At 45.7% G+C, this 23,794-nt stretch overlaps 2 protein-coding genes across 4 annotated transcripts in view; one reads left to right on the top strand and one right to left on the bottom strand.

Annotated features, from left to right (window-relative positions):
• The window catches only part of TWF2 (twinfilin actin binding protein 2), a 239,132-nt gene extending 238,474 nt beyond the window's left edge, over window positions 1-658 (bottom strand). For both annotated transcript variants that reach the window (XM_085624807.1, XM_085624808.1), the window contains exon 1: window positions 530-658. In XM_085624807.1, the coding sequence (XP_085480933.1) occupies window positions 530-554 (25 nt within the window). In that variant the 5' untranslated portion in view covers window positions 555-658. The remainder of the gene's footprint in view (window positions 1-529) is intronic.
• Window positions 659-733: 75 nt separating this feature from the next.
• PPM1M (protein phosphatase, Mg2+/Mn2+ dependent 1M) overlaps window positions 734-23,794 on the top strand; it is a 198,429-nt gene continuing 175,368 nt past the window's right edge. For both annotated transcript variants that reach the window (XM_085624806.1, XM_085624804.1), the window contains exon 1: window positions 734-812. In XM_085624806.1, the coding sequence (XP_085480932.1) occupies window positions 787-812 (26 nt within the window). In that variant the 5' untranslated portion in view covers window positions 734-786. The remainder of the gene's footprint in view (window positions 813-23,794) is intronic.

Below are 23,794 nucleotides of genomic sequence, written 5' to 3'. Positions count from 1 at the left end.
ACAATAACCACACACACACAAAACCACACACAAAACCACAACCACACCCACACACCACACACACACAAAAACCACAACCACACCAAGCATTGGCATAGCCAACGCCTTTGGGACCTTATAAGTGTTTAGCCACGCAAGAGTTGATGTGGTTGCACCAAGGATATTGTGCTGCATAACTAAATACTTAGAAGGTTCCACAAGCGAGACCTATTGGCTATGCCAATGCTTGTTCTCTTTAACGTCTATCCAACATCCCTGCATTTATTTTGCTCCTCACTGCATTTCGCTCTTCCTCCTGGTTTCGCTCCTCTGTGCTTCATTCACCCTTTCCCTGCTCTCTTTTCTCCCAACATTCCATTTCCATCATTCTTTTCTCTAGTCCCCACCCTTCTCCTTTTCAGCCCCACCGGCATCCTTTCCTTGATATATTTTCCTCTTTTCCTTCAATACCACGCCTCCCAGTAGCCCACGATCCCTCCATCAATTCGCCGCTTCCCGCAGGTTTGTGAAACACCCCCACTACTCTTACCGTGGATACCGGTCTGATGCGCCATGTCTGGAATTTGCCGCTAGGTCACAGGTCATTGGGGTGCGGCCACTTCGTCCCTTCTTCCGGGTCCTGACGTCAAATGTAGGCGTGCCCACCACAGGGAAAAACTTCCGAAAAAGGCGAGACGAATAAGAGGCGGGGTTTGCTTAAGCCATAGAGAGCACTTCCAGCGTAGAGAGAATCGACTGAAAAAAGCATAGACATTATAAATATGGGGTTCCTGTAATAGCATAAAGATGTCCGCCTTTCGAGAGCGGCAGAGGTACATGCGTTTTAGGGAAGGCTGGAAGGGTAAAAGAAGAAAAAAATGAAAGACTAAGGCTAGGAAACTCTCTTTGTGGTGGTGATGATTAAAAGCAGTGATTTTTAGTTAAAGAAATTGTTTTGGTCACCTAAGATAGAAAATAACAAAATATTGTATTGCAAAGATATATATGCATGAGACTAACTGGCGTTAATTCTTGAATGAACTAACTTGATTTGAAGTATTTGTTCAATTGTTTGGGCTACGTACTCGGCATATTTGAATTTGGAAGGGAAGTTGAGGTGATGGGGAACACCAACGTTTGAATAAAGAAACACCCTCACAATGTAACTTAAATGGAAATGTTGTAATTTGTACGTAAGTGGAAAATATATAAATTAAAAGGCCTAACTTCCTGACATTGCGTACTTAGCCAGGGAGCATTAAACTTGCGAAAGTGACTCAACGTCATAAACATGCTGTTGCTTTTGCTAACAATATAAAAGGATTATGCTATTGCTGGAACTCATTTATGAATGAGCGCCGAAGGAATAGTGGCCTAAATATATTATTGCTGTAATTGGGGAAAAAGGTACTCGGGAACTCATAAAATGGGAGCAAATGTGTGGCAGAGGAAAGGGGTGCAGTCCCAAGGGATGGAGCTTTAAAAGCAGAGTTTTACTGTCAATTTATACATTTATTTCAAGAAACAAATGCAAATAAATGGTTAACGAAGAAAAATATGATAGAAAACCTTTTTTAGCTTAGTTAATTTGTCACAAAGTAGCTGTATTTTAAAATCTTACATGATTAAGACACCTGCAGAGATTTTTGGGTGCCCTGTCATTTTGAGGGGATTATAGTAACAGTAAGATATGTCTGGTGGTTAATGCAGGTATGGGAGAGGTATGTGTTTTGTCCAATCACAATGTTGACTCATAAAGTAGCAAAGAGGGTTAATGCACCTGTTGCAAATCGCTTCGTGTAACAAACGGCTCACAGATTTGTATTTTATGTAGATAGGTAAGTGGACTACTGATTTTGGCATTGAGGTAATTTTGTTGCTTCCAGTTCATAAGTTGCAATCCTTCAAATATAGCACAGTGTTCTATTTACCGTCATCCAGGAGCTGCATGCAAACTGCCATGGGTTTAGATGCTTATTGATTTTTTTGTCAATCTTGTTTTTCGAAGATTGCAAAGTATGGCTCCTCTGGGGATTAATAACATCTTGATTGTACAGACCATCCCAATCACTGCATTACGTTTTATATCCTGACTTTGTGTTTCTCCTGACTGTTCACTCTTAACATACAATGTTTAAAAGTATGGATGATATGTCATTCCTTCACCTTAAAATAGTCCTTGTCTCAAGTAACATTTCCTGTACATTAATTTACGCACCTCAAGACATCTCAGTGCGCAAAAGGACTCAAAGCGTTTTAAAAGATGTAGGCCACTAGGGGTCTTGGAGACTATCAGGGAATCATCGGTGAAGAGTAAAGTTGTCACCTTGTCCCCCCCAGGGTCGGTGCATCGGCTGGACTGTCGGCAAGATGCTATACAACGCCATTAATAAAAAGTGAAAAAAGGGTAGGAGCCAGCACGCATCCCTGGGGGCCCCCCTGTCTACCCTAATCGGGTCCCTCAGTTGGCCCTGGCTACCCCATCGGACCCTTGCGTAGTTGTTCTCATGAAGGTGAATAACCAACGCTAGTATCTCGGAGGGGAGGCCTATCTCCTCCAGATCACACCAGAGTCTGTGTCTAGAGATCAGGTCGAATGCAGCCCTTAAGTCAATAAAAGCTACATATAAGCTACAGTCCTCCAAGCTAATAGTAAAAAGCAGAAAACTTGATCGCTGGTGCTCACTTTCCGTCGAAATCCTGCTTGATAAGGAGACGGAATGTTATTGTCACTTATCCGAGTTTGTATTTTTGAAGGAGTACACAGACAAAGCCCTTCTGAGCACTATCGATCAAGCTAATAGGTCTGTAATTCAAAGGTAACGAGCGTTCGCCCTTCTTGAACACCAAATTACTTCTGCCCCCCTCCAAGAAGCTAGAATTGTGGAACCTGCTGCGATACCATTGGCTAAAGTAAGAATATAGATCGACCAACTCTCAATGTTACTGAGAAAGACATCTCCAGGAATGGCATCGGGCCCATGGGTTTTAGATCTAACAATTGAGTTGATGCTGGACCTTATATCTGATACAGTAAAAAACCCAATCGTCTGAGGACAATTGATTTCAGGCCCGAGGGCCACATTTGCGTGCTCTGTTTCTCCAGTGTATAATGTGAAAAGATGTCGGTGCCAGGCATCAATAGCAACATTGTTACTGGGTGGCAGAGGTCTTGCTGCATCACCCCATGTCACCAGGAGCCAGAGTCGCTGTGTGTCGTTTTTGCGGATAGCTTCGCTGATCAGTGACCAGCGATCTTGTTCTCGTTCCATTTTGGCTTTATTTAAAGCCATCTTGTAGGCCCTCCTAGTTTCCCTCACTACCACCACATTATTAGCTCGAATAGCAATAGCCAGTTTAGATCTCAGGTTCCTACACTCTCGATTGAACCAGGAATGTTGTGGGCTAGAGCTCTTAGAGGCAGCCGGAGTGAGTCCTGATGTTCTAAAATATGAGGCCAGCTGATTAAAGAAATTGGTGTGGCAATGAGCTAGCTTATCCAAGTCTCCTGGGGGCTCAAGTAGTCTAAGCATCTGTTTAGTATTAGTCTCCAGGTCGGTGTTCATTAAATCTAGTTTCTGAAGGTTCATGGCTACATGTGCCAATTTAAGTCATCTGCTGTCGTTGGTGGGGCATACCTCCATGGTTGTGAGTGTGATATTTGGGAGAGATGGCTTTTGGCCCAGGGTGAAGTCATAGTGAGCTCGGGGGGATTGTGGTCACTATCCATAGTTGTCCCTACTACCATATCAATTACTTTAGGCCACAGGCGACAGTGAGTCATAGCTGCCAATGTTGAAAGTCTGATACCTAGTAAGGTCACTATCGGAGAGCTAGGAATAGGGAATCCCACTGTGTCCTTGATATGACTAAGGACTTCTTTCCAAAATAGCGTTCGACTGGGACAAGACCACCAGATGTGGGTGAGGTCGCCTCTATCTCCATGACACCTCCAACAAGCCTGGTATCATCTGCTAGATACGGGCAGGAGTAAAGTACCATCACGTCACAAGCTTGTAGGCCAACTCGTGCTGTGGGATGCTTTGGTAAGTTTTTGCGATATCTTGCCACAGACGAACCCAGTTCTCTGGGGGGATCTCTTCGCCAAGATCTATATTCCATTGTTTTTGCTACGTGTGGGGTTGAAGTCGTTGCAAGTGTTGCAGGACTTTATAAGTGTGAGAGATCAGTCCCCTCAAAGTTGCGAACTAAAGTCTCAAAAGTGAGCTGCCTGGTCACTCCTTGCGTGTAGGTGGGGGAGAGTAACCAGTCACGAAATTAATAATATTGAATCTGTGCCCCGTCTGTAAGATGGAATGATTTTTTGCACTGGTCAAAAGTGATAAATTTGTTACCCTGGAATAGATCCTGTTTTATACAGCACTCGCCATCCGTCCAGGCGCTAAAGGCTCGAGGTTGCAAAGCAGGAGGAAAGATGGGGTTACGTGCTATGGTGGTGTTAGGGGAAGGGAACGAGGTCAAGCCCCGGGATATCGCCAATTTGCCCCATATGTCTGACTGTTCTTGTGGGAGTGGCTATGTATGCACTACGGGGGTGAGCCCCACGAGGACGCCAAGCTAGGTCCCACAGAGGTCTACATGCTACTGCCCGATCCATATGGAACCAGTTGTTTTCGCTCTCCCGGACCACCCATTCTGAGATGTATTGAAGATGGCAGGCCCAATAATACTCAAGAAGGTTAGGGCATGCTAGCCCCCCCCATCCCCTTTCTCGGGGCAGCATCAGGATCTTATTGGAAAAGCGTGGGTGAGATTTGCCCAAGATAAAGTTGGTTAAGTCTTGCTGGAGAGACAGAAAATCGCTTTGTGGAATTGGGGTAGGGAGGGTTTGGAATAAGTATAATATTTTTGGGAGGAGTGACATTTTGAGTGTTAATGCGTCCTAACCAGGAGAGGGAGAGGTTACGCCATCTGCGGATCTCTTCCCGTATGGCACATCTATAGCTAGGGAGATTATTTTCCTTAGTCACTTTTGTGTTGTAGTTTATTGCAAGTGTAGTTATAATCATGAGGGGAGAGAGATGGAGGGGGGTGATGAAAAATTTGGGGATAACTTTTCTACTTTGTTCTGTATTACTTATAGGCTTCGAAGGTATAGCATGGTTGTTTATGCAGTTCTTTTTGATTTGTTTCAGTACCCCTGACAAAGAACTTAAACGTTCGAAATGCATTGGGTTATTTTACAAGTGCCAGTTCGAAGGAATGTTGAAAGCACATGTCTATGTTTAAGCGCATTGCAGCATCAGACATTTGAAAATGCAAAATAAAACATTCTAACTTTACATCGCTGTCTCTGGAGTGACTATAAAAGCTTGGAAAACATATTATTGGATGACTATTGATTACTATGGAGTACTTGGTTAAAATTTAACACATTTTCAGAGGAGAGTTTCCTCAGTTAGCGGTGCAGCAGATGGGGGCGGAACAGTCGCCTTCCTTGGCAGTTGCATCTATAGCTAGGCCAGTTAGCTTGAGTCCAGGAAGAAAGCGAAGGGGTCCGGTCCAGGCCTAAATATCGAATCGTCTTCTCAGACCATTTTAGGGGGATCAGGTTTTGTAGTTCTCGTATCTCCAAGGTCAGTTGGGTGAGATTCAGGGCATGAGATTTGGCTAGATTGATTTTGAAACCTGAATCGCCCTCGAAGGAGCACAAGAGTGCAGCTACTGCTGGGAGAGAAGAGGACGGAGTAGTTGGGGAAGGAGGAGGTCATCTGGGAACAGAGAAATCTTGTGTTCATGTCCCCCCAGGGGGATGCCCGAGATGTCGGGCGAACGGCAGATTGTGATCGCCAGAGGTTATACCGCTAGGACAAATAGCAGTGGAGATAACGGGCATCCTTGCCTGGTGCCACAATATATTGGGATGGGGGAGCTTAGATGGCCATTAATGCAAATGCGTGTGGTCGACTGCATGTATGAGGTCATCAGCCTGGAAATCATGATGGGGCTTAGCCCTATTATTTTTAGAACCTCCCTAAGAAAGTGCCAGTCTACCTGGTCAACACTTTCTCAGCGTCTAGTGACACCAGGCAGGCAGGTAGGTATATCTCTATAGTTGACTTTATTGAATAAGATGGGCTCTGCTGCGAATGTTGTCCGCCCCCTGGCGATGGTGAATAAAGCCAACCTGGTCCAGGTCTATGATACCTGACAGATAGGGTTCCAAACGATTTGCGAGGATCTTCGTATAAATCTTCACATCTGTATTTAGGAGGGCGATGGGACGGTACGAAGTTCATAGGGAAGGATCTTTCCCTGGCTTCGGGACAAGCACTATCTCAGCTTCTGACATAGTTGGAGTAAGGCCAGTGGCATCCGTGAAGTTATTAAAAAGCTGAAGAAGTGGGGGGTTGACTGAGTGGGGGCGGCACTGGAGGGGTGCGTAATTGCTCATGTGACTATCCTGTTATATAACTGCATTGCCTCACTGCCTGCGATTTTACTTCCATTGCTGTTTTAATGATGCTGCTGCTCTCCCGTGTGGTGAAGATATCGTGCGGACTCGAATCTCCTTGGTTCTTATTCTTCACTGACTATTTCCCTGATAAACTTATTTTGAAAACTTTAAAATTAACCTTCACTTCTCCTTTCCCTGGGGTCAAGGATCTCTCCAGTGTATGTTTCATAAATCGTTGCTAACCTTGACCGTTGAAGCACAGGGGCCGTAATGTTTGTATCAGTGCTTAACCGTATCGTGGCCGGCCTGAAGGTTGTAGGCCCGTATTTGTTCTTTTAATATGCACGAATAAAGGTTTTAAAAAAAAAAAAAAAAAAAAAAAAGCTGAAGAAGGTGATCTTGAAGCTGTGGGTAGAAAGTGCGATAAAAGACAACCGGTAGGCCGTCTGGGCCGGGAGTTTTCCATGTTGGAAGCTATTTCCTCTTGTGAAATTGGTTCGTCTAAGAGGTTCATTTGAAGAGGGCTGATAGGTTCCCTGGGGCAGGAATCAAGAAAGGCCGTAATTTCCTCTGGGAGACAAGGTTCGTCCGCATACAAATCTCTGTAGAAATTTGAAAGGGTTAAGCTCTTGTCAAGCTCCGATATGGCCCAAGTACCCTCCGCTCGCAAAAGTTTTGAGATGTGAGCTTGCGTGGTTTGGGCCCGTAAGCGCCAGGCTAGGCATGACCCAACCTTGTCTCCTTCTGTGTAAAACGTTTGTTTGAGAGTGAGCAAGAGGCGCTCTGATTTATTAGTGCGGTGTAAGAGGAGCTGGCCTCGCAGCTGAGCCACTTGTTTATTGTGAAGGGAGGGTTGTTGGTGGTCCTTGCCTTCTAGGGCTTTGATGTCGTTAGTGAGGGTCTATTCTACAAGACGGGCTTCTCGAGATCTGGCTATTGCGATAGAGGATATGATTCCTCGGATGGTTGTTTTAAAAGCATCCCATCAAACAGCTTCAGAAGTATCAGAGGTATTGATTGTGGTGAAAAAGGCCTCGATCTCTTTCCGGATATCTGCTAGGTCGACTGGATCCCGGAGGGCCTGAGGAGGTAGTCTCCAATCGGGTTGGGTGATATGCTGGGGCTTGAGAGGTTGAAGAGATGTCGAGACATGGGCATGGTCAGATAGTGAAATGTCGGATATCTCTGGAGCTGCTAATAATTGGAGCAGGGGAAGGGAGCGAAAATAATCAATCCGTGAGTATGAGCGGTGTGCGTGGGAGATGAATGAGAAGTCTGTGGAGTCAGGGTGCAAATATCTCCAGGCATCAAATAGCCCTAAGTCAGTAATAGCGTTTTTAAGAGCAGCGGACATGGCGCTAGTGCCCTGATCTATATGTGCACGACGGTCCCAGTCAGGATCCCACACCAGGTTAAAATCACCCTCAAGAATAATCGCTTCTTTAGACGGTTTTAGCAAGTCACCTAGTTGTGAATGCAAGAATACATCTTGGTTCTGATTAGGGGCATAAATATTTAAGAGGGTCAGGGGTCGCTTGCACCAGTGTATTTGCATTTTAAGGAACATCTCTTCTGATTCCCTTATCACCTTAGTGGCATTCCCAACCAAACCAACCTTAAGCAGTATGGCCACCCCAGCAGTTTTACTTGGAGAACAGGCCCAGTGTTGTGTTGGATACTTAGGATGTGACATGAGGTGAGTGTCGGTGGAGAGAAGGTAGGCCTCCTGCAGGAATATAATATCTGGGTCCTGGAGGATAAGATACCACCAGATCTGGCGTCTCTTATTAGGGGAATTAAGTCCCCTAACGTTTAGCGAGAGGAGTTTAAAGAGATTAGTCATCGTCGGCCTGATAAGATGTCCCGCGTGGTGAGCCCATCAAAAGTGACAGTGGGGTCCCAACCTCCCACCCGGAGAGTCCCTGGTACAGTAGGGTGGATAGAAACATGTGTAAGGCAATTGGAACGACAGGGTGTCCCCAAACGACAGCCAAACTCCCAAGGCTGGGAATACCCAACCAAGTCTCCTGTTATATTTCATATTGGTGCCCTAATATAGGTCCAGGGAACATCATACACTTTCCCTACATCAGCTCCCGTTATTTCATATGAACGAGCCTTATAAGGACATATCTCCAAATAAGTACAGAATGCCTTATAGGGACATCACGCCTTATAAGGACTGTAGCCTTTTATGGACTAAACCTTTCACCTAGTTCCATGCCGAGGGTGGGTTTTTCATAATCGATAGTGCTAAGACGTCATCCTTAGCACATATGAATAATTGATTAGTACACTCTCCAGGAGGTATACATCACCTCTCCCATACACGCACAAGATTTAATCCCCAACATCATCCTCATACTGAACAATGGGTAACACACGTACATAGACTGTATAAATACAGCACCTCCTGCTATGAGAAGGGAGGAGGGACCCGAGACTTCAAGGCGGACACACTGACCAGAGACGCTGCAGCTCCGGCATGACATGACTCCAGCTGACAGTGGTCTAACTATCCCTTGCGGGGTGTCCAGCTCAAGTCCTGGACCAAGTCCCACATTCTCACTATCCAGGTATGGGGGTTTGACTCAATCCTAGCGGGATTTTTGGCTCTTAGATTCTCACCTATTAGGCTTTTAGGCTCAGTAGCTCTTTTACACCTTCTTACATGCTAGGTACACTCAGGTACATCTAGTCAGGCATCGTAGGTGTATGCACTTTATTTTTATAAATGCATTTCATATTAATGTATATGTCCGTGACTATTTCAAAATGGTAGAACAATACTATTTCTTTTTATTCACTGTACTGCTGGTTCTATATCTCTGCTACTGTGTTACAATTGTAACAACGCACTTATTCTACATTAGAAGAACTACGGTACAATAAATTCTTATTGTAAAAACGATCAACTGTTTCTTCTCTGTATCTCTCTGAGAGCAAAACAAGCAAGCATGAGTGACTGGGTGAAAAGTAATATATTGTTTCCACGAGTCTGAGATTATTGTATTCTGAGGTTGCCAAAAACGAATCTGTTTGATAGCGGCACTGCGAGCTAGCTAATGCAAACCATAGGCTAACATATGCGGCGGAGGTGTTTGGAGTCAGTCTGACACCAGACCCACAGTATATGTTATCCGTAAACAGCGTAGGTCCTGCATGACAGGGTACTATTAGGACTACACTACATTGCGCCCAACGTGGTATACTGATGACGCACTTACTCAACAGTAGAATCTGAGTAGCCCAGGCGTGCTTATTTTCAGAGACCCTACTTACAAAACCCAAAGACGTCTGGAGTAAGTGGGCAAAAAAAAAAACCCTGCCACAGCTGAGTAGGCGAGATATCCTATGTATTGGCGGTTGGTTAATCAAGCTTGAAAGGACAATATTCCCAAAATTGTGCATAAAACCTTTGCATAAACCTTTTTATCCTTTCCTTGGACAATAATTCTGTGTCTTAAACATGATGGCGGACAAGGAAAGAGTTTTATACCAGGGACTGAATCAGTCTGGTGAGGTCGATGCAGATGTAATGGAAATTGCACCCAAAGTAAGACCAACTTTAACAGTAAAACCACTCAAACATGGGTTTCAACCCAGAGGAGGTGTAGTAATATTTGTGATAGAGGCGCACGAAGATTTCAAAACAGAGGTATTCTACTCATGGGTTATATTCCCAGCAGCCGACACTGTAACAAAAACGTTTCATTATTACATACATGATGACATTCCGTCGGTCTACCGGAAACTGAGATTCCACTTACTTTCCAGGAACATATTTTCTGGTTTAATGGCGCCCTACCGCAAATAAAAACAAGAGCAAGACTTGGTCCTTCAGGGATTCCAGGAGCAACATGGCCGATATTAGCGACCTATGCACCACATCCAGACATTGACACAATGCCACAGGATGAACTACTTGTTCAACACAAAGAGTGGATAAAACTCTACAGAAACATGACACACTTTGTCTTAAGGACACTAGTGGTCCAACCTACAGTAATTACACCTACTGCAGCTCCTACACAGAGCTCAGGTACTAAAATTACTCCACAAACATTACACGCGGTAATGGGCAAAGTGCCCACAAAACGTGAAAAAATTCCTTTCTGTGTAGCTCAGAAAATAACCCAGTTAGAAGCAGTATTCCCAAATACCACACCATTTGAAAAACACAGAATGTTAATAATCTGTTTGCCAGTTGACGCTTCCATGGTATGATGGTGGTATCGCGCTTCCAGACATTCGACGTTATTATTGGGCCACTCAGTTGAGCGCGATTAACCATGGTGTATATGGTCCGGCGCTGAGCCCCGGCTTTGCCATGGACTGATGGTTACTACGTGGGGGTAATTACCACAGAGCGTTGTACTCGAAGTCGTTGGACTTAACTCTTACGGGGCCCACCAGGGTGGCCGTGCATGTATGGAAGGTGGCGACGGATTCACTGGGCTGGAAGGGTAAGCTTACCCTTGCCACCCCTCTGTTTGACTCCGATATTCTGGGAAAGCTTTGGCATACAAAAGGGTTTGAGAAATGGGACCTGATCGGCATATCAAGGGTTGGAGACCTTTTGGTTAAGGATAGGATAAAGTCATTCAAGGAGCTGCAGTAGGAATACGAGCTAGGGAGCACGGAGTTCTTCCGATACGCTCAAGTGTGCCACGCCTTGCGATCAGTCCTTGTAGAAGGGGAGAAGGTGCCTGAGTCCTCTCCGTTAGAGGACCGGATCCTGGATGGCCATATGCCAGAGAGTACGATCTCGCTCATTTATAAGAAACTAATTAATGTTCGGGCGGATCTTCTTCTAGGGTTGCGCGATCAATGGACCAGGGATGGCCTTGAACTCGATGATGAGGATTGGCAGTATGCAGTTTCTTCTCCTAAGGAGGTCGCGATCCCCGCGCGCCTGCGGCTGGTGCAGCTTAAAATACTCCATAGGGTCTACGTGACGGGGCCCCGGCTGGTCCATATGGGTTTCTCTGAGGAGGGCCTATGTAAGAGAGGCTGTGGTATGGTGGGCACCTTCCTACATATTATTTGGGAATGCGGTGCGATTATGGAGTTTTGGAAGCGAATCCACGATGTGATGGGGGAGGTGACGGGCATCGTCATGCAGCCTGAGGCGCGGTGTTGTCTCCTGAATGTTTGGGGTCCTACTGACCACGACGCGGCACAGACTCAATGGGTGACCCTAGGGAACATGGTAGCCAAGCGCGACATCGCTCGTCTGTGGGGCTCTACTAGGCCTCCTACATTGACTGCGTGGATGGAAAACATGGATTGGAGCATGTTTAGGGAGAAGACAGTGTATTGTGCTCGAGGGCGCCCTCGGAAATGGCACTCTGTATGGGGGCGATGGAACCAGTACAGAGGGGGCATATGCCTGCCCCCAGACCCGGACCCGCCTGAGGAGCAGCTCTCCCCTTAGCTTTCTTTCCGGCTTTGTACTTTTTGCTGGTATGTGTTTGTCTTCTTGAGTCTCTGACTTCCCCTCCTTTCCCTTGCTATCGACCTGTGTCTGTTGGACGAACTGGGGCTCGCTCTCCCTGCTGGGAACCCTTTTTATGCTTTCAGTATTTATCGCCTTGCTTGTGTTTAGGTTTGGGTTGGTGTTTATTTAAAACTGAACCTTTGACTCTCCTGTCTGTGAAATGTGGACGCTCGCATGTGTTGTGTTTCTAAAGCTGCCGTACCTCCGGGTTGTCGGCTGAATAGCTGTGTCACTGATTTAAAAGAATAAAGGTTTTAAAAAAAAAAATAAATCTGTTTGCCCATGGCGGATCACACCACAGTTAGAGGATTGCACCTCTTGGGGTACAGTCGTTGCTGCCATGTATACCAGAACTCATGGTATTCCTTCATTAGCAGTAGTACCATATGTATTAGGACAAATACAAAACGACTATGGAGAGGAACCTGCCCTGAACTTAGGGATGAAGTTGTTAAACAACTATGACCAGGTATCAGCCATAATACTAGCTAACATTAAAGGGGAAGCAGCATCAGTGGCAATCCGCCAACGCTTAAGGGAGTTCACTCCATTAGAACAGGAGAATGAACTACCCAAAATAAATGACACTACGTATGCAGAATTAGGCAGGGATAGTTTGGGGGGAAAAGCTTTAAAACCTCAACTACAGGGCAGTCCTGAGAAGGTCACTTTTAAACAGACACCTACTTCTTCTAAGAAGAAGTGGGATAAAAAAGAAAACTCTAAAGACAAGAGATCTCAGTCCCGATGTAGGTCTCCTTAGCAGGAGCACTCTGAAAAGAGATGCAACCTCAGGAATAGCGATAATATTAGGAAACCTGACGGGTATCAGGATACTGATACAGGTTCCTCTCGTTCCTTTCGGGGCTCTAAGAAAGGCTCCGAAAGAGAAGGACGGTCAGAACACAGAGAGGAGCGCACACAGTCCAGATACAAGCAGCGCGCTCAAGACTTTACTTCTAAAAAAGAAGATAAGCAAAATCCAAAACCTCAATTTAAGAAAAAGAAAGTTGCTGGTCTGAAAATCAGACATGCCCAGAATTCTGAGGACTTAACTTCTGAAAGGGGAATGGGTTCTGACGATGCTAGACAGTGCGGCAGAAGTAACAATAGCTCGCCGGAACCTGAAGGAATTTCTGGTGACAGCGGAGTTGAAATGATTACATCACAGTGGAAACACCAGACACCAGGGTGAGCGTCCCACATAATGTATTTGAAATAACACTCCAGATGGAGGGGGACAAGCCCAGGAAAGGAAAAGGTCTTTTTTGGAAGAACTTATCATCTGGTTATGACATCCTGTTAGCAGAACAAGATTGGCCGCCTGCATTCGTAATTGAGTGCCCTAGGGGAGAAAGTGTAATTTTTCCTGCATTTTCCAACCACGTTCCCGTTCACCTTAAACATACATATGCACAGGAGTGGGCAGTAGCCCAAGCCCCGGCATTGTACAAAAATCACGCAGGGTGGGATGAGAACTCAACCTACGACGTGATCCCGTTAAAAGTTTCACCTAATGCTCAGAGGCAATACCCAATAAAGCAAGAAGCTAAAAAACAGGTCAGGGAAATCTTAGATCAACTTGAACACCAAGGGGTCATTGAAAAATGTACCTCTCCAATGAACAATCCTTTATTTCCAGTTTCTAAAACCGACAATACATATCGTCTAGTATTAGATTACAGACATTTAAACTCATTCACAAAGACATTTGCTGTCCAAAATGCACATAGTGCCACATTCATGAATAACATTGTGTGCAAAAAATACAAAAACACACGTGATATCTCAAATGGATTTTTCTGCCAAAATATAACGCCTGAAAGCAGGTAACTAACAGCCTTCAGTGCGTTAGGGTCCCAACGACAATTTTGTCGACTCGCCCAAGCGTACACAAATAGCCCCAGGGTATTTTCTGCAAGAGTAACAGAGTTACTTCACAATTTTGATGAAGAAGCGTTGTCCTATGTGGATGATATTTATCTGACTGATGACTTGGAGAGGCACTTGACCAGGGTAAGCACCATTATAATGGGATTTGCCGCAGAGGGCTACAAATTTAACTTTAAAAAATTGAAAATAGCCCACCTCAATGTCCTATTTTTGGGATATGAGCTGTCAAGTGAAGGCAAAAGTCAGGCAGCTAATTTTTTTTAAAAGTGTGCGCTGCTCCCGCCTCCAAAATCATTGAAAAATGTACACTCAATACTAGGATTCCTAAATTTCGGCAGAACATACATTTTAGATTACGCACAGAGGGTAAAACCTTTCTATGAATTAATCAAACCTGACTTTTCAGCCAGAGATTGGACACAAGAACATACTAATATTCTTCGTTTACTCCAGGAAGACATGATTGCTTACGAACACGCGTAAACATACGCCACTTGGTGATCCGAATAATTGCGGGTCAAAGCTGGTACACTTATTTGACCTTTAATGAGGAAGAAACTGTACCAATCGCATACAAATCATACCTGTACACAAATGCAGAAATGCGTTTCACTTCAACAGAAAATATCCTGACAGCCGTTCAGACTGCTGTAGCAAAAGAGCACTGGCTCAGGGGAAACGCGTTATTGTCGAGACTCCAGTACCAGCTTTAGGAGCAGTTACAAAAGCCAGTATCCCGAATGCGAAAGCGTTACATCCAAGATTGATACAATGGGCTAATTCTCTTACTGCAACAGATGTTGAATACAGATTTGATCCAAGTTTTTAAAGACACAAGCATTCCTGCAATATGAACAAGAATACCCTCTACCAAATGAAATCTTGCCTCTTGACTGGTATGAATATATTATATACACTGACGGATCTGCTCAACCGGCGATAGGAAGTAAGCAGCAATATTTTTCGGCATGTGCTATCGTTAAAGGTCACATGCGTGATGGCAAGTTCCATCCTAGCTGCACAAAGACGCAATCTCTAGGAGACTGCACGGCGCAGTTGGCAGAATTAAAAGCACTGATACTGGCACTTGTAAATACGGATCACGAATTCCCCACACTAATCGTGTGTGATTCTTTTTACTGTGTACAGTCGTACAATGAGTACTTACAGCATTCAGAACAAAACAGGTTTAAGGATGCAAAAGGTGGCACAATTAAACACAAAATGCTATGGGAACAGGTAGCAGAGTTGAAAACCGAGCTACCGAGGACTCACGTGATCCATACACTGAGTCATCAACGTGGTCGCGTTCACATTGAAGGGAATTCATTGGCTGATGAAGCCGCAAATGAGGCTGTACGCACAGCTTCCGTAGCCGCGCTGACTCGTTCGAAAACGAGAATAGACGGAGATATAATGTTAGCTGTCATCGCTTGACGCAAAGGCAGCACAGCAGTGCCTAAAACAATTCCACTCAAATGCTCCTACAAGTTAGATGCACAAAACATTTCATATGCTCTAGATTCCTGGAGTGGGGGATAGAGTAATACCAAATATGGATCGTAGGCAAGGGTTAATACCAGCTGCACATGAGGGTTTGGGCTCTGCGCACACAGGCGTTACGGCAACTATTTCTTTACTGAAACAGCGCTATTGGTAGCCAGGGTTATCCAAGCAAACTAAAGACTGTCTTGAAATGCGACATCTGCCAGCAGATGAAAGGCTCCACCGTTGCACACCCGGCACAGACGTCATTACTAAAGTCAGACAAACCTCTCGCATATGTATACTTGGACCGCTGTGGCCCCTTACAAACGGACGGGGCTTACAGGTATATCATGGTGGCAGTGGTTTCATGCTGGAGATTCCTATGGGTTTGGCCTCAGCGTTCTGCTGACGCTCAAACTGTTATAAAAGATTTGCGAGTCTTTATCGGTACATACGCAGTTAGCACATTACACTCTGATCGCGGCCCTGCGTTTAGCTCTCGGGCTTACTAAGAGGCCATGGAAGGAATGGGCGTGGCATTGTAGTTCTCATCTCCGTATCATCCTGAGGGAAATTCTGTTGTGGAGAGAAAAACCGAGACTTAAATTAATCTATAACAGCTAGGCAAGGGCGGTAGCTGGGTCACACACCTTTATGGGGTACAGCCAGCATTAAATAACCAGCCAAGAAGCTCTCTAGGGAGTCACTCCATATGAGGTCCTCTTTGGGACACGAATGTGGGTACCTGATCTTGATTGTGAAGGCGCAGTGGCGGATGAAAAACCACTACACTCACCCAACAGAAGCACATCCAGGGAATAATGACAGGGAGGGGAAAAGAAGGGGGGGGGGGTGTAATGTTCCCAACAGGGGAGGGCCAACAGGGCCAAACAAGGTCAATGTTTACAAGGAACAGCCCACTGTCCTAAGGACGGGCCATTCTGAAGAAGTCACTCTTCAAGGGGACACTGTAGACGTGGGGGGTATGGCAGGCGCAGGCAGTTCCTTAGGTCTCCACTTCCAACAGCCCGCTGCAGAGTGACACCGAGAAGTCGCCCGCCGCCGGGTCGCCTCTGGGGAAGCCGAGAGCCGGTGCCATAGTGGATGGGGATGAGGTCAAAGGTCTCAAGGCAATGCTAATCTTGGTCGTGTGTCCGTTTCGGGGAGCTAACCTCTCCCCAGTGTGTTAAGATGGTTAGGCATGTTGTAGAAAGTTAAAGTTCTTTCTATCTTGTCTAAACTGTAGGTCGCTATGTTGAATCTTGGAGGCTCGAAGAGCAGGGCATTCCCTGTCTGGATCATTCCTTGTGCTCAGGAGATCGAGGTTGGGGGGAAGAGTCAGTCAAAGAACGGATGTGACTGATAATCCTGTTTACCCTGGGAGGAGTCCCGTTTCCGGAGGTGTCTCCTGTGTTTGGGCGGTGGGACAGTAAACCATTCCAGGCGGAGGGGTTTTCCGGAGCGCCCATGTGGGGAGGAAGGATCCCCATCTTCAGGTTCTAATGGGAGATGGAGGAGCTGTTTTGTTTCCTTCAGTGAACGGAGGGCGCGTCGTTTGCCCTCTCAGGTGAATATCCGCGCAAAGGGATGGACCCACTGGTATTTGATATTAAGTTCGCGAAGCTTGTCTGTGACTGGCCTTAAATCTTTTCGCCTCCGGAGGGTGGCAGTGGCTATGTCTTGAAAAATTTGAATCGAGTGGCCGTTATAGGAAAAGGTCTTGGCTCCCTGGATCTTTTTTAAGATGGCTTCTTGTTCATCGAAAAAGTGGACCCATGTGAGTTTGTTCGGGATGAAGTCCAGGCGGTTTCTGGGGCCTCGAACACGGTGCGCTCTGTCCAGGACAGGTGGAGATGCGTCCTCAGTTTCGCAGATCGCCTGGAGAAGGTCCGCCGTGAAGGCCATGATGTCTTTACCTTCCGCCCCATGAGGAACTCGTCTGATGCGTAGGTTATTACGCCTACTTCGGTTCTCCAGGTCCTCCTGCGTGAGCTGTAGGCTAATGTTTTGGTCTTCTAACTCTGCCATCCATCGCCGTAGGCTCTCGTGATCCTCCGATATAGCATCCATGGTGCACTTGAGATCGTCCACACGCCCGCTGATTTCTGTGACGTCCCTCCGGATATCCTGCAAACCAGCCTTAAAATCTTGTTTAAGTGACCCTATTTCGGCCTTAATTTCTTGGAGGAATGAGTTCATAAAGGCCTGTGTAATCGGTGTGTCGGGTTGGTCCCTTTCCGTCGCAGACTCCAGCGAGACGGTTACAGGCTGTGGCTGCGGGTTGGATTTTGACCACAGAGAGGTTACCGGATTGTCTCTAGCTGAGGTAGGTTCCAGGTCCTTATTTGCTTTATTTTTGGGGGGGCATAGCGGAGTATTGCTCCTTGACGGCGTCTCAACAGCTCTGATTGAGGTATCGCTGTAGGTTAAAGATGATGCAGCCAGATATGTGTCGAGTGATGCCGCGGCCCAAGCTGTACAGGTTCCTCCCAGTAGAGGACTATAAGCGGTGGGGGGTGTAAATGTGTCTTCAAGGCAAGATGCAGGATCCAGGACACCCGCTGTTTTTTCAGTCGTTAGGCGCAGGCCTTCGGAGCCGCCGATAGAGTTTATTGACTCTCCCCTAGCTCCAACGTGATCCCCTGGTTAGCCTCAGGCCAGCGTGCAGGACGAGGGGCGCTGTGCCTGGAATACGTTAGTGAGGAAGACGACCTAGGCTCAAGGCAGGATCAACGGGGGGCTCTGGCAAGCCAACAGGAGAAGACAGGAGAAGTAAGGGGTCCCCAGCACCCTGATCTCGATAAGCCTGCTCCACCTAGGCCTCACTCAGAGGGAACCGCATTTTTACCAGCGAGGGCTGGTTGTCAGTGGGGCTGCAGACCTCCTCGGGTCCATCCGTCACTGCAGAGCAGCACTCAAGTGCGGAGGGGGGCTCCCACCACCTCTAAGCAGTAAACCCGATTCTCAGGTAATATTAGGCCTACCGGAGAGACACTCAGTTATCTTGTAATCAAGCCCCACTCTGGTCCCCTCAGCTGGACAGGTCCGCTTAAGTTATGGGTAGGCGTTCCTGTTTTCAGTTTCTATTTTTGGTAAATTCTGGCGGGGGTTTTTTCAGTGTTTTCAAGTGATTTCAATACCTTAAAAACAGTGGTTATCAGTGGTTACACATTTTCACGCCATTAAAAATAACAGAATCAGTGTTTTTCCAGCATTTATGTAACTTTTTGCTTTTACTATTGCTTGCTTCTGCACTGATAGTGCATGGTATTTAGACAGTGTACGTACCATGTATATGAGGTCCAAATACATTTTTACAAATCAAACTTTTCTCAAACAACCATACAATACATCTTCAGTGAGTCTTTGGTCATGCACGCTCACTCTTTCCTTCCCATGTAAACGTTTATCTCTGAAAAAGCCCTCCCAACATTGGCACTTGTGACAGGCAACGCCCAAATACCCAGTACAAAATTTGCAAACGCTGAACACTGACATAGCTTTCCATGTTATTAATGCTGTTCCTGAAGATTGTGATTCTCTGCGACAGGTTCTGCAACATATGCATTGAACTGGAGTCATATGCCCTCAGAGTTATTGAAGCGGTAAAAAATGAGGGAGCACTTTTGAAACTCCGGAGATAATTTCCCTTTACGGAAGGGATCTATAACTTGTGCAGAGTACCACAGTGAGGCTTCATTGACTTCAAATGCCATGGTTGGTGAAGGACTATTTCTCATACATTGTAAAATAAAAGGTCCTGAATTGCTCTTCAACATTTCTTTGCTCACCAAGTGGCAAGCACTCTTACATGGAACATGTTGCAGTGCCAAAGTCACTAAAAGTGTTGCCTAGCCTACTCTCAAGGAGATGTTTCACATCTACACCAATTATGCTGAACACTTGGTATAAAAGGACAATTCAGTAAAGTGTACTTTTTTCAAATCACTATCAATATGCAACCAAAGATCCTCACATTTCTTGCCTTTGGCATTATCCCTCGGCGAACAATCTGTAAACAGTTGCCACATGGGTAATATAACATTCATGGCCTCTAGGAATGAGAACCACCAGCTAAGTGACACAGTTGGTATGACTCTTTTTTTGATGCCACACAAAGCACAAAATGAGAAATATTTGAGTTTTAGTTGCCACGCATAACAAAACAGTGCACCAGAATGGACTAAAAAGTCAATAGCATTCTTCATTAACTCTGAAGATTGTAAAGATGCTTTCAGCATACCATCTAACAAGTGGCAAGGATCTCTTAAAGGGAAGCACTTCAGCTCAGATATCGATTTTGACAGGTCATCACACAACATTTTCATATACGTAGCTGAATCACTGCAAATACTAACAATGTCACTTCAATCTTTGTTGAACTTGCTAAGAACTTTTTGCAGCAGCATTCAAAGTGACACTGCATTTCATGTTTTCCAAAAGTCTGGTGTTATGTTTTCACCAGTATCCCAGATGCTTTGCGACTGCACTCTTTACACATATACCTGTCACTATACCTTGCATTGAATTTTTAAAGCCTGGGGTGTTTGGCAATTCACTTACTATCAATACTGACTCACTAGAAAAGGGGGCTGATGTATCAAGGGTTTTTACCCATTCTATGTGGGTATATGTGATGGTACATATTGGGAAAGATTCTTATGAAACCTACATTTTTCCTATCATTGAAATACTCAAACGTAGCCAAAAAATCAAGTATGATTTTGATGTTTCCTTATTCTCTACAGTTTATAAAGTAAATAAACAGCACCTAAAACAAGACCACAAAACTGAAAAAAAGGAAGAAGAAACAATATTTTAGTGACATCCCTAAACAACAAAACTCAAGCAAAATAATGTTAGCCCAGTCTTTCTTACTGCTACCTTGTATAACAAAGTTACATTGTATTGGCCACTTCAGGAAGAAATTAAAAATGACTCTTTCACTCTACTTTTCTTTTCTTTGAATGGCATTTAGTTTGTTGTTGTGCAGGTTTTTTTCCAGTGTTTATATGTTTACACTGGTGAGGGCTATTTCCCTTCCGGTGGGGTTTTATCAGTTATAATAGCCTTAAACCTAAAACCGGACAGCCTAGTTATGGGGCATAGTGTATACCGCCACCATTGAGGTGTTCTCCAGGGCTCATAGGCTCTACAGCTGGGCAATCCTGTATACGCGCTATTCCGAATGCATGTCCCGTCGCTTTAGCCTCCCGCGCCTGAAAGGCAGCTCAGCGGGTGGCTCAGGCATTTCCCGCGGCTCGCGTCGCTGCAAAGGTCCTGGAGTTAGGGTCTAAGAGCCAGAGGTTATTCCCAGCCGCAACCCTCTTGACGGCTCCCCAGGGCATAGGGTCAAGGCAGTGGGTCCAATATCCAGGGCGGGGAGTAGAGTCTTGCAAACCACCCCTCCCCCCCCATTGGCCAAATGGGGTCGACGTGCCTGGCAGCGGCTCCCCTCAGCGGCAAGCCCCGATCCCTCTAATGCCCACGGGGTGAGGCAGGCCCCAACAAACGTAGACCACCTAGTTCTCAGTTCGCCAGGGGCCGGAGTCTCACTGTTAATGAGCCGCTCCGCTTACGTCGCAGTCTCCCTCACACGTAGGGCAGCTCCGCAGATGGTTCCGACGGCTTTCCCAGTGTACACCGCAGCAGGGGTGCCGGGCTCCAAAGCCAGGGCTCGAGGTCTCCCCATCAGTCTGAGCACACTCCAGAGACCTCTCCGGGCAAAGCAGTGAGGCAGCGAGTCCAGGACCAGAGGCAAGGAGAAGATCCCTTTCAGCCCCTTCCAGGCCAAGATGGCAGTGACGTATTCAGCAGCGGCTCCCTTCCATAGCAGCTTGCAGCCCCTACGGTGTCAGCAAGACCACCACCACGCAGGTAAGAGCACCCTCCGTCGTTCCAATAGTGGGCTGGGTACTCGGTGATGGTCGGCGAGTCCGGCGACCGGGTTTGAAAGCTTTAACAGCCGCCCTGCGGTAGAGCGGAGACTCAGCATACACGTTTCACTCCATTTGCATCCTGGCCACGCCCCCAGGTTTATTTTTTTGAAGATAAAAACATTCAGCTTCCAATCGCTGTAGTCCTTCAGAAACCTGGAGTTTCAGTTGGCTGAGACATTGGCTTCCCCGGGTAAGTATTCTGCTTTAAGTGAGATTTTGTGTTCAAGGCAGAACATCCAAAGTCTCTTGGCCAGGTTTGATAGATCCGTAGATTTTGTGCATACTATATGGTTTATATATGCTACTGCTGTAACATTGTCCATTTTCATCAGTACTGATCTGCCCTGTAAAAAATGTTTGAAACTCATCAAGGCATAAAGTCCGGCTGTTAATTCTAGGAAGTTTATGTGGTGGGCTCTCTCCGTATGGGAACACAGTCTCCCCTCCCCCCATATTCTCGATTCCTAGACGAGCGCCCAATCCAAGGAGACTTGCATCGGTTTCGAAAATATAATTCTGCGATGAACCAAAGATTGCACGTCCGTTCTATGCATCTAGGTTTTCCAGCCATAAAGTCAATTCTGATCTTGCCTCCTGATCCAAGGAGATTCTGTCCTCATACCACAGGTCTGCTCACAGAGCTCTTGCTTTTATTCTTTGAAGAGCACAATAGTGGAGGGGACCCGGGAATATGGCCTGGACGGAGGAGAATAGAATGCCTAGAAGTCTGGCAAGTTCTCTCAGGGTTAATAGGTGTTGTTTCAGAACAAAGCTTATCTCCTTGCGTATTTTTGCCACCTTCTTCGTTGGTAGGAGGAGAATAGATTTTACCGTATCTATAGAAAAACCAGGAATTCTATGTTTTTCGAGGGTGTTAGAATAAACGTTTCTTTGTTTATGATGAAGCCTAAATTCTCCAAGTGGGATATTGTTCTCTCTAGATCTTTGCGAATTTGCATCTGACACTGACATTATGAGAATGTTGTCCAGATAAATAATAAGACGTATTCCTCTCTCTCTGAGGAAAGAGATGACTGCTCTCATCACTTTTGTAAAGCACCAGAGGGCTGATGCTAGACCAAAAGAAAGTGCCTGAAACTGAAAAAGATTATGTTGCCATAAAAATTGGAGGTAGCATTGACATTCCTGAGCCACTGGAATGGTGAAATAGGCGTCTTTGAGGTCCAGTTTTACTAACCAGTCTCCCTCCCGTAAGATGTCTCTTAGGTGGTGGATACCCTCCATTTTTAAGTGTCTGTAGATGAGGACCCTGTTTAGGTCCCTGCGATTTATAGCTGATCTCCAGGTTTTATCTTTCTTTTATATCAGGAAGAGTGTGCTTATAAAAACCTTCTGGCTCATTGGTATTTCTATTATGGCACCTTTTTTTTTTTTAAACATAGATGAAATCTCCTCTACTACTACCCTCTGTTAGTCTTGAGGTAGACTTAGTTCCCTGTGGACATGGGCTTGGTGTGGTGGTTGTATGCAGTCTATCTTGAACCCTTAGACCATATCTAGGACCCAGGGGTCCCTGGTGATTGATTGCTAGATTTGGAAAAAGTATTTGAGGCGACCCCCCCACTTTTACCTGGGAAGAACTGAAAAGGAGAATTGTGGTACTCACTGTTAAAGGTGCTTGAGATCTGAGTGCGTCTTCTTGAGCCTCTTGAACGAGAGCCTCGGCCACGTTGTGGGTAAAAAGGTGGTGGTGTTCCTTGTTGGAATCCTCTGCCAAAGCCCCTTGCTCTGAAATTGGGCCTGTATGAAGCTCTGTCAGGAGAAAGGCCCCTTCTTCCAAAAACATTTGGGTTAAAGACCCTCCGCATGTTTGACTGGGCCTTGTCCAGAACAGTAAAAGAAGCGACGGATTTACTGAGTGATTTGATCATGCAATCTCCGAATAGGAGGCCTTTGAGGTTCTCTGAAGGTTCTTGGGTAGCTAGGTCGCCCAATATGGGATTTATTTTTGATAGAATAACTCTACATCGTTCAGCATTTATACTTGCATTAGCGTTACCTAGCAAGATCAGCATTCTTTGGCTCCAACCCCTAAGGACAGGGACGTCTACCGGATGTTGGTTTAGGTGACATTCTTCAGCCATGTCGATGATCCTAGCTAGGGGACCCAATACGTCGAACAGACGATCTTGGTACATTTTTAAAGACCCTTCTATGCCCTTTCTAGGGTCTCTGCCCATTTTAAATAGAAATGTTATGAGTTCTGGCTCAAGGTTTGGGGCTAGGGAAACCTTATTTTGAATGACTTCTAGAGCATTCGAATCAGAGATTCCGTGTCTCCCTCTCTAGTGGATTCCTTAACCACTTTGTAATAAATTTGGCCATGTGGTCTTGAGGCCACCATTCCGCTCTTCTAGGGTGTTTAATATTGTTGGGTGAGAACGTTTCTTGACCTAGAGGGTCCAGTGTTAGGTCCCTCGATGTGAAAGGGGCCTCCACATTAATGAGTTTGTCCACATCTAGGTCTCTCTGGTCCAGATCAAGTATGTATTCGTCCAGCAACTCCTCATTCTGGGAGTTGGTTTCTTCGAGTGCATTTTCTTGAGTCTTTCTCAG

Source organism: Triturus cristatus, chromosome 9 (genome assembly GCF_964204655.1).
Source record: "Triturus cristatus chromosome 9, aTriCri1.1, whole genome shotgun sequence".
NCBI classification, from domain to species: domain Eukaryota; kingdom Metazoa; phylum Chordata; class Amphibia; order Caudata; family Salamandridae; genus Triturus; species Triturus cristatus.
This window is presented reverse-complemented; position numbering and strand designations above follow the sequence as displayed.